Source organism: Erythranthe guttata, chromosome 1 (assembly GCF_056151865.1).
Source record: "Erythranthe guttata isolate IM_541 chromosome 1, IM_541, whole genome shotgun sequence".
Taxonomy (NCBI): domain Eukaryota; kingdom Viridiplantae; phylum Streptophyta; class Magnoliopsida; order Lamiales; family Phrymaceae; genus Erythranthe; species Erythranthe guttata.
In genome coordinates, this window is record NC_142533.1 from 1069099 (window position 1) to 1080331 (window position 11233).

The 11233-nt window shown below is 37.1% G+C and overlaps 3 protein-coding genes across 4 annotated transcripts; 2 read left to right on the forward strand and 1 right to left on the reverse strand.

Annotated features, from left to right (window-relative positions):
* Positions 1–215: 215 nt before the first annotated feature.
* Positions 216–2175, reverse strand: ADCL (D-aminoacid aminotransferase-like PLP-dependent enzymes superfamily protein). 2 transcript variants are annotated; one of them, XM_013002306.2, is made up of 5 exons: positions 1840–2175; positions 1703–1752; positions 1288–1466; positions 545–1221; positions 216–437 (listed from the first exon to the last, which is right to left on the reverse strand). In XM_013002306.2, exons 1-5 carry the CDS (start codon positions 2036–2038, stop codon positions 343–345), a joined length of 1200 nt encoding a protein of 399 aa, XP_012857760.2. In that variant the 5' UTR covers positions 2039–2175; the 3' UTR covers positions 216–342. The 2 variants fall into 2 exon arrangements, with proteins under 2 accessions (XP_012857760.2, XP_088671299.1); XM_088815173.1 differs by having other exon boundaries at positions 1703–1753; positions 1844–2123.
* A 1265-nt stretch (positions 2176–3440) lies between these two features.
* On the forward strand, positions 3441–6222 carry LOC105977074 (uncharacterized). The gene is made up of 3 exons (XM_013002335.2): positions 3441–4146; positions 4916–4996; positions 5626–6222. The coding sequence occupies exons 1-3, from the start codon at positions 3738–3740 to the stop codon at positions 6042–6044; spliced, it is 909 nt and encodes a 302-aa protein (XP_012857789.2). The 5' UTR covers positions 3441–3737; the 3' UTR covers positions 6045–6222.
* A 790-nt stretch (positions 6223–7012) lies between these two features.
* Positions 7013–10920, forward strand: LOC105977070 (RNA polymerase I-associated factor PAF67). Its single transcript, XM_013002330.2, has 8 exons — positions 7013–7489; positions 7994–8152; positions 8482–8813; positions 9333–9672; positions 10022–10170; positions 10279–10372; positions 10561–10632; positions 10729–10920. The coding sequence occupies exons 1-8, from the start codon at positions 7124–7126 to the stop codon at positions 10771–10773; spliced, it is 1557 nt and encodes a 518-aa protein (XP_012857784.1). The 5' UTR covers positions 7013–7123; the 3' UTR covers positions 10774–10920.
* Positions 10921–11233: the final 313 nt, after the last annotated feature.

Consider the following 11233-nt stretch of genomic DNA (forward strand, 5'->3'; position numbering starts at 1 on the left):
AGATGAAGCGGATAATCTAGAAAATTCCACTAAATTTGACACTGCAGGGGTGGATGTGTAAGGAGATTAATACTTGAATAGGTGATTATAATTAGCCAAACATAAGAGCAATTTTTATAATTTGACTTACTTCAGGGAGGTGGCCGTAATTTACCCTTTCCCACAGTCGAGCTTTTAGCCAAAAGGATACATAATCATGCTTAATACCTATCTTATTAACCAGCAAATGTATGAAAATTCACTCAACAAAATGTCATTACAATACACATTTTCAGTTTTAAAGTTACATTTGTTCACTAATGATACATAAAAACCACGAAACGTCGAAAAGTCGAAAATCGATCAATACGGAACACGAACTCGTACCGCAGCCGGTCCAGATTTCATGTCCTCCAAAATCATGTCCAAAAGCGCCCGACTCACCGGGCCTTCATTTCCTGCATCATTTCATCGAATTCGTCAATAAAATCAAGATCAACACATTTATTTAAATTGCATCCTAATTAAATATTAAAAAAAAAAAAAAAAAAAAAAAAACTCTCACCATCGCCAATAACTTGATCGTCCCACTGCACAACCGAACGAACAAGAACTCCGCTGCCGATAAGCATCATTTCATCGGCTCGTTTCCCTTCCTCCACACTCACATTCTTGATTTGTACCCCTCGAATTCCACCCCTTTTAACAAGATCCTCCGCGAGCATCAACACCCTACTTACGGTGCAACCCCGGAGAATCTTATCAAACTTAGGAATCAAAAGCACCCTCTCCTTATCAACGAAAGCCACATTCATATTAGGCCCTTCGGCTATATACCCTTCCTCATCGATCCAAATCGCCGCGTAAGCATCTTTCTCCTCCGCCTCCATTTTCGACAGTACGTTAGGGAGATAATTCACACTCTTCACAACAGCAAACTGAGGCGGCTTTATCGGTACCGATGATGTAATTACCTTAACGCCCTTGTGATCAGACGGTGGTGATTGGTCCTCAATTACGATGGCGTAGAGAGACGATGTAACACATCCAGCAGGAGATAGTTGGAAATCGCCGGGACCCGCTGAAAGCCAATACCTTAAAGACCCTTTCTTGCAATTTGAAGCACTCACTGTTTGTATGAGTATTCTTCTAATGGTTTCCCTATCGAACGGTAGGGGTATTTTCGCCATTTTTGCTGATCCTAGGAAACGGTCTAGGTGTTGGTCCAGTTCGTATAAATATCTGCAAATCGAATACCATAATTAGAAATTAATTAAAATCGAGAATTATATATACTATTTAACGGACCCGTCGAGAATGGCTGCAGTATCGAAAACGCCGTGGCCTCGGTGGACAATGTGGTCATCGATGGGGATGAACATTGCGGTTGGATCAGTTGTTATTCCACCGTATATGCTCGAGTACATTGCTAAGTACGTTTGCTTGCTCTCGTAATTTGCTCGAAACTTTCTTGATCTTTCGATTGCCTTCGAAAAACCGAAAAAACCGAAATTTGTCAATTTCGATTATCGAGTAAAAGAAAAAGAAAATCATATTCCAACTTCAATTAGTCACATATACTTATTGTTAGAATTTCCAAATTCACTAAGAAGCTAGCTAAACAATTACATTGATCATATGATCTATTAAGTCATTAATTAATTAATTAATGATTAATTAAATTCGATGATTAAAAAAAAAAAGATGGTGAAAGAAAACAAACCTCGGAGCAAGAAAGAAGAGGGACATCGGATATTTGAGTGGACTCCATTTCTGAAACAACAGAAAATTAAATTAACATTTAAGAACAGAACCCACATGTAAAAAGTGATTAATTATATCATAATTAATCTTAATTACCAGAAGAAGAAATCTGGGTTTGGGGTGAATTATTGGATGCATTTGATTGAAAATAGGATGTCTGCTGAAGATGTGGATATAAGAAGGAACGGTTTCTTGAAAAGGAGAGATTTTTTTTCGATGAAGTGAGCTTTGATTGGATGAACGAGGTTTGTGAAATGGGATTTGGGAGAGATGTTAGTAGTGTTAGAGACGCCATGGGAGCGTTGACCGTGAGGTTAGAGTGTGTGTGTGTGTGGAACTGAAACCAGAGAGAGAGAGAGAGAGAGAGATCCTAGAATCTCTGCAAACAAAAAAAGGTTGACGAACTAATAATATTATAATACGACGTAGTAGGTAGTAGTAGTGAATGCAGCAGACTCCGAAAGAAAAGACAAACACCGGCCGGGAAGATGGGGAAACGTGTGAATTGTAAAAAATATAGGGGTACATTTATAATTTTCTAAAAAAGTATTATAATATTGTTTTAGCCTATATACTTGTCGGTAATTACATATATGTATCTATAAATTATATATAATTTACAAGTTTCAAATCGAATTATCATTCCACAAATTATATTCGGGGCGTATAATTTAATTTTTATGATGAAATCAACATCTACAAAAAAAGAAAAAAGAAAAAAAAAACCACTAGAAGTAACAAAGATTTTTTGAAGTGCAGGCAATTCCGAGTCGTTATTTAAAATGGGTGTTGGGTTTTTTTGGGTGGAACTGCGTTTCTATTTTTTTATATTATTACTAGAAACGTCCTCAAAACTTTTAAATATTTACGAAAATGTTCCCGAAATATATCCTATTAGTGTCATGGCGTTTCAGTTTCCGAAATATTTACGAAATGTGGAAACGAATGTGTATAGAAGGTTACGTGCATCATAGGTTACAAGGCTTTGTAAAGGTATATCACCTCAATTGGGCCTTTTAATGAGTTCTACTTCGTTTTGGGCCTTATGGGTCATACCATCAAACTCATATAGACAATATGTAATTTTGAATATATATATTGGGTAAATTACAAACACCCCCTTGAGGTATGGCCAAATTACAAAAATACCCCTCTTGTTTGGATAATTACAACCACCCCCTCAACTCATCAAATTTAGTGGAATCTTCGAGATTATATGGAATATTATCACTTTTGTACCCGTTTTATCCCATTCAAACTCTACATTATGAAGCAAGATGACCATAATATGTGATTTTTAGCTTGTATATATCAGTTTGTGGTGCATCGGAAACTGTATTTTTTACACAAAAAGAGTACAAACTAGAGCACATTTCAAGGAATCTAGATGACTATGTTGAATTTGGCACCATAAAGGTGGAGGTCTAAGAAAAAATCATAGTTGAGGGGGTAGATGTAATTATCCAAACAAGAGGGGTTTTTTTGTAATTTGACCATACCTCAGGGGGTGTTTGTAATTTACCCTATATATATTTATCAATTATTTTGATTTAGGATTGAAATAAGTATTTGAAAAGAAATTTAAACTATACTGAATTACTGATATTGAAATACTACTATAAACAATATTATTCAAGACAAAATTATATAATATTAATTACTTAATCTTAATCACAATATTAAACCAAACCATCCACAAAGGACAAATTGGGGAAAGAGATAAAAACACCAGGTAAATGGTGAATTCCCAAACTGCAAGCAAAAAAACAACACTGCATTTTGTTCAACAGCAATAACAGCTCATAGATTATTATTACTTAAAACCCCATTTTGTTCGAGCTCTCTTCCACCCACCGCCACCCACCCAGCCCTAGCTCCGCCACCGGAAAGCTCCAAAAGTACAAAGGCAGAATAAACAATAAACAATAAAAACACTGTCGTGTATAGACATACATGTGAAAATATATAATAATACTAATTGTTGGGAAAAAAAAATGGCGATAATAGGAGACGCATTGCGGCAGGCGTTCATGCCGAAACACGAGTACGCGAGCCTCCGCGACGAGGAGAAGGCGTGGCAGAAGCTGCAGAAGCCGTTCGCTTGCCTCGCGCTTGCCCTAATTTCACTCGCCGTCGTGATTTCCACTGCGATTATCGTGAAAATAATGAATCCGGGTGACAATCTGCGCAGGCCTTTCTGCCATGATCTTAGGATGCAGCCTCTATCCATTAATTTCACCACCGCGTCGGTGGTGGCGGAGGGCGGCGGCGGCGGCGGGGAGCCGGATCTTCTACCCGGCGCTTTTGCCTTGACGGATCAGGAAACGGTTGATTATTTCTGGATGGTGGTGTTTGTTCCTTCGTCTTTGCTCTTCGGCGTTTCTGGGGTGTACTTGATTGCAGGTGAGCCAATGCGTGCTGTTATTGAATTATCAGATAATTGGAATTTCTTAGTTAATTTTTTTTCTTCAGTTTAAGGAATTAAACCTACTATGTAATGCTGCTTGCATTTGAGATTCTGATGACTAGTGGTAGTGGCGATGGCTATTTTTTCTTAACGAATTTCCTATTGACTATGGCAGTTATATTAACCTGCGATTAGCCGATTACTGATTACTGATAGCTTCCTAAATTGTGAATGTCTAAGCATCTTAGTATAATCGTGGATTCAGTTTTGAATAAGAATTAGGATCTGAATCCAAACTATTGTTTGACATCAGTTCTTATATTTGAGAATGTAGTGGATTTTGAAACTGTGATAATAAATGTAGACGACTTTAAAAGGTTATTTTACGATACACGACATGTGCCACGCACACATGGTAAAATAATATATAATAGGAGAACTCTTCACTAGGACAGTGGAAAATCGAGTACATGCATCTCTTTACGGCTTTCATTTTCTAACGAACTGTTCCTCTGTGCATCGGAAAGGAAGTACACATCAGACTAAGCTTCACATATGCTGTAGTTTTCATATTCTTTGACGGGCTGATAAAAATGTATTGCACTATTTACTGAAGATGGTCTATTGTTTTTGTCCTCTTGTTCAACTGATTCTGTTATGCGATAGGGCTTCGTAGTACTCCTGTTCCTTTTTTGAGGTGGATTATCCATCACGACATTTTTTTCTCTCCAGATTCCAACGTAGTTAAGTATATTTGTAATGCAGGAATTATTGTTGCTTATACTGCTCCTGCACGGCATGAGTGCTTGAAGGTAGTTGAGAACAATTACTGTGCTTCTAGAAGAGGTATCCTTCTTTCGTGACCTGTTTTTGCTTTACATGTGGTTTTCTACGGGATGGATAGTCAAAGTTTACGGAGCTTATACCATATAATATGTTTGAGCCTGTCAAAATTTATGGACATAATGCATTTGCATTTCGTTATGAAGCAATAGAGGACAACTGAATTCTTGAGTTTTCTTGGGCAACACTAATGCTAAAACTGTAAAATTGATCTCAAGCAGTGGTAGTTAACCTTTCCTTATTTGGATAACGAGCTGATCTACAACCCTTTAGACTACCCTGAGCATGTAGTCTTGTGAGAGGCAACTTGACCTGCATTGAAGTTCGTTTTCTTCTTTATTATTTGTGTACTAGTTGGGTTGAAACTTGAGATGGTAATGAGATTTTACGAAGTAGCAGAAATTAGCGCAAGTTTGAAATTTGATGTTCTAACATGAAGTGAATGAAGTTTCTACAATCTATGCCATTCTTGATTTGAAGGAAGACAGAGAAAGATGAGGGGAGTTTAATGGCTGCTTTATTAGACACAAGTTCTAGTGTCTGGTGTATCTAACATGTTAGTTTATCTATGTACATAATTGTGTCTGGCGTTTTGGATAAGAAGTTGCTTTTAATATTATTCCTATTTACAGGCAGCGTACGTTGTTTATCTATACTGAACATAGTATTTGCGGTCACATTCGGTCTACTTGCACTATTTCTCGGCTCAACTCTCCTCACACTTGGTAGCAGATGCTCCTTACCTCTGTTTTGGCTCTACGAAATTGCAGCATGGGGTCTAGTAATCCTACACGCAGGAGCAGCTTTCTTCCTTCGGAAAAGAGCAGCACTGCTACTCGACGAGGCTGACTTTGCCGGTAGAAATATCGGGCTGGAAATGCTCGAAGCAAGCCCAACACAAGTAACACCAGATATGGAGAGACGTGTCACCGAAGGCTTTAAAGCATGGATGGGCCCGTCTTTTTTATCATCCGACGAGGAAGATGAACCGGATGCTTATCTTGAAGTTCCAACTGTAGAACGTTCGAATTCGGCCCGTCAAAGAATGTGAAGTAATTTTAATTTTTGTCTCTGTGCATGATATATGATATCTCTTTTATAGTTGCACTGATACTTGTGCATTTAGCCAAGTAGTAGTAAATGTAGTTAGTCTCAAATCTGAAGGTGTACAAAATCATATTACATGTGGATTATCTTTTGTGTGCTTAAAAATTCACTTCGTCGCTTAATTACTGAAGAAGAGCTGTCGCACTTGGTGCGAAGTGCAAACTATGAAAAAACAGGTTCGCTTTTGTCATGGCCGAAATTATACGAACCCGTTTGTAGCCCCAAGCGAAATTATACGTACGGAGCAAATCCAAAACCACACTTATTTTGGAATGGATCGAGTTTACAACTATACAATTTTATGACAATATAATAGTATAATTAGACTAGGAGAAGTTTAGTACATAATTGAAACTTTTCCAAAACAAATTTGTACTTAAAAAAAAGGGTAAATTACAAACACCCCCTGAGGTATGGTCAAATTACAAAAACACCCCTCTTATTTGGATAATTACAACCACCCCCTCAACTCATTAAATTTAGTGGAATCTTCGAGATTATATGGAATATTATCACTTTTGTACCCGTTTTATCCCATTCAAACTCTACATTATGAAGCAAGATGATCATAATATGTGATTTTTAGCTTGTATATATCAGTTTATGGTGCATCAGAAACTGTATTTTTTACACAAAAAGAGTACAAACTAGAGCACCATAAAGGTGGAGGTCTAAGAAAAAATCATAGTTGAGGGGGGTAGATGTAATTATCCAAACAAGAGGGGGGTTTTTGTAATTTGACCATACCTCAGGGGGGTGTTTGTAATTTACCCTAAAAAAAAAGAATAAGTTCAAATTAAACTTAAATATCCTTAATTAAGTTTAATTTGAAAAAAAAAACTGTGTTTAAATTAAAAAAGAAAATTGAAGAGTATTTGTTTATACGGCCCAAAACCCGACCCGAATTGCGACCCAATAATAATCAACAAAAGCCCAACCCAGCTATCTCCAAAACCCTCGCTCTCTCTTACAGAGGTGAAAACCAGATTATTCGTCCCCAGCTGCAACAGACCACCCACAACCATGGCCGTCACGCCGTCGTACGAAGCCGAGCAACCTGCCGCCGGAGAATCCGCCTCCACCGGGTACGACCCTAATTATGTACCCGATTCAGTGAAGTCGTTCGTCGTCCACATGTACCGCCACATACGGGAGAAGAATGTGTACGAGATCCACCAGATGTACGAGACCTCGTTCCAGAGCATCAGCGAGAGGCTATTCAAGGACTCCCCGTGGCCCTCCGTCGATGCGGTGGCGTCGTACGTGGACAACGATCATGTTTTCTGCTTGTTGTACCGCGAGATGTGGTACCGTCACTTGTACGCGCGCCTTTCGCCCACGCCCAAGCAGCGGATTGATTCGTGGGATAACTATTGCAGTCTCTTCCAGGTTAGAATTACTCTGTCATTATAATTCTATGTTAAGAGCCGTGGAATATATGTGGCTGCAATGGTTTTGGGAGCTGGTCTTGTTTATGTAATTGGAGTGGTATATGATTGGGGCGTGGGTTGGCTGGGTAGTGGGAGGGATTCAATTATTGAGTAGACTTGCAATAAATTTTTTGAAATGTTTGGTTCAGAAGGAAGTTTGAGCGTAAGGGAATTTTTAAGGGTTTAAGATGTGACAATTGGGTAGAATTGGTGAGTGCTCATAATGCTGCTGCATACAGTCATCGAAGAATGATTTACAGCTCTCACTAGCTCTTTCTGTGTAATTTTAAGTTGTTTCCTGTTGATGCTGGAATTCAAATGTTACGGAGAGCGAGAGAGAATTTTATTGTTAAGACTGCAGGAATGTTCTTATTTTTTATTTTTCATGACTCAATAGTGGTGCTTTTTATATTATTATCAATTTTGAAGAAGTTCAAATATGAAATTATTGTTGCGGATGCAGGTTGTGTTGCATGGTGTGGTGAATATGCAACTGCCAAACCAGTGGTTGTGGGACATGGTGGACGAATTTGTGTACCAGTTCCAGTCATTCTGCCAGTATCGTGCCAAAATGAAGAGCAAGACTGAGCAGGAGATTGCACTTCTTCGACAGTATGATCAGGTACATTGACAAAAAAATATGTGAATGAATGGTAATTTTAGTGGCAAATTTGTTTGCTAGTTTAAGTTGATTTTCTCAGAGTAATTGTTTCGCCGATGATGCTCTTTTACTGTTAACACCATACCTTTGATGCTTAATTTTCTTGATAGAGCTTTACTATTATGAAATTATAAATGAATTTGGACCCATATTACCGTAGTTTTGTTTGGAAGTTGGATACGAAAACTGCTCACTAGAGATGGCAAATGATGTTTGTAGTTTGGTCTGTCTTCAAGTTTCGTGCTTAATATTGAAGTTACGTTGGGTTGCTAACTTTGTTTTCTTCTTAGGCATGGAATGTCTATGGTGTCCTAAATTTCTTACAAGCACTCGTGGAGAAGTCTATGATCATTCAAATCCTGGAGCAAGAGAAGGAAGGACTTGAACAGTTCACTGCTACTGATGGATACGATTACAGTGGAGGAAGTAATGTCTTAAAGGTGTTAGGGTATTTTAGCATGATTGGCCTGCTGAGAGTTCACTGTTTGTTGGGTGATTACCACACTGCCCTCAAGTGCATAGTTCCAATCGACATAACTCAACAAGGCGTCTACACCAGTGTTATCGGAAGTCACATCACTACTATTTATCATTATGGATTTGCAAATCTTATGCTGAGAAGGTTTGTTTATTTAAAACTGTCTGTGAATTGTGTAAATAGCTGTGTATGGCTGGTTTATTATCAATTCTTTTTGTGAAATTTGTAAATAGCTTTGAAATTGTTTTGCAAGTACACCTGCTACTATTTGGCGTCAGACAAAAATCTGACTATTCGTGGGGGCAGTCGAGAATGCAATAGTCATGTTGTTACATTCATAGAAAGAGTGCTAATATATGTTTCCATATCCATTTGGTTGCCTTGCCTTGATGAATATTTGGTGTTGGCAAAACTGTATCTTTCTAACTGATAAAGATAATCCATGTATTCAAGAGCTATCAGTGTTTTGACTTTATGGATGTTCTGTGACGGGATATTCTTTGTGGACTTCATAGATGTTCTGTGACGTGATATTCTTTGTGAGATTTATAGATGAGCATAATTTTATAAGAACACTACAACGATTGACCATTTCTTATTAATTTTTGTTACTTTTGTCAGGATTCCATCATCCTAATACATTTTTTTTTCATGCTCTTATAGGTATGTGGAGGCAATACGGGAATTTAACAAGATACTGCTTTACATTTTCAAGACTAAGCAGTATCATCAAAAATCTCCACAATATGAGCAAATATTGAAGAAAAATGAACAGATGTATGCCTTGCTTGCTGTATCTCTTTCTCTTTGTCCCCAAGTGAAGCTTGTTGAGGAGACTGTAAACTCCCAATTGCGAGAAAAATATGGCGAGAAAATGTCGAGGATGCAGGGATATGATGATGATGCATTTACTCTTTATGATGAGCTCTTCTCATATGCATGCCCAAAGTTCATCACTCCATCTTCTCCTAGCTATGAGGAGACTCTTGTCAACTACAATCAGGTATGTGTGATTAAGTCCAGTCCAGGGTTTATTTTGTGGTTTTAATTTAGAACTTAAATTGATCATCACAGATTGAATTGTTTTAGAAATGAAATCCTTCAAAACTAAGGTGAAATAAATATACTCTGTTCAGGTTGATTGAATCTGCAGATTAAGATGTTTATTTATTTATTTTTTTGATTTTTTGAGTTCATTGGTTTCTGCTAAAAGATTGCAAATAGTTGCATGCCTTGAATTCTATGAAGTCACATCCTTATATTATATATTAAACATAGTACACGAGGTTGATCAACGATTAATCTAATTCATTTTTTTTTTTAAATCGAATTCAACGATTAAATTATTTCAGGATGCTTACAGACTACAATTGAAGTTGTTCCTTTATGAAGTGAAACAGCAACAACTATTATCAGGGGTCAGGACATTCTTAAAAGTGTATTCGACAATCTCCCTTGGAAAGCTTGCGGCTTACATGGAAGTCGATGAGCCTACCTTAAGGTCTGATAGAAATTCTAACTTGACGCCCTTCTTTCTTGCCCTATTTGTGTCCCGGTTTATTTTCTACAATTGTACTAATTCGAAGGGCTTTTTATTATCTATTGACAGGACAATTTTGATGACATACAAACACAAGACACATTCTGTAGACTCTGATGGAAAAATCACCTCAAACGCAGATCTCGATTTCTACGTTGATGATGTGAGTTTCATTTTGCTTGGTCATGAATTGTCAGCCTAATTATTACACGAAAATTATGTCTCACTCGTACTGTCGTATGGAAGTGATATTCCCTTAGTCTATCAAACTTCGTTAGTTCAATATATAGGTTTGAAAAGATATGGGGATTACTTAATGGATCAATTGGACTTGTTTTTTTTTTATTTCAGGACATGATTCATGTTACGGAATCCAAACCAGCAAAAAGATACGGGGATTACTTTATGCGACAAATTGTTAAGGTAAAAGCTGTAGCAGCAGATGTTTATTCTTGTCGTTTTCCTTTCATCGTAAATGTGCTGACAGTATGATTCCTTCTATGTATTATATTTGTGCAGCTTGAAGGGATAATGACTGATATCGACAGGATAAAGTTGGAGTAACCATAAAAATCCTTTCTTTTTTTTTTTTTTTTAAATTATTCCGATTTGTTTAGGTACCATCCTTGTTGTCTTATTCAGATTTTGAAATGTTTTTCATTCAGAAATTATTTTTCAACTTTTGCAATGGACTTGGATCAAGTTTGTCGATTCTTTTGTATTGTTGTTGAGTATGCCAGAAATGAATTACCTCAATTACGGAGGTTAATTCGTAAAGCCAGCATCTTTTTTAATAGAAAAAAACCCCAGAATCTGCAGTTTGCTGCTTAGATAAATTATATTGTAATTGTTACATCAAATTACATATTGTTTTTGTCAAGATAAATCAACTTCTCAGTAATTGTGAAAATCTGCAAGATATATTACAGAAATATATATATAATATATATTATAGAGTTATAGAGTATGTAAAGAAAATTTAATAATCACTACCGTTGTCCCTTTTTAGCCATAAGAAGATATG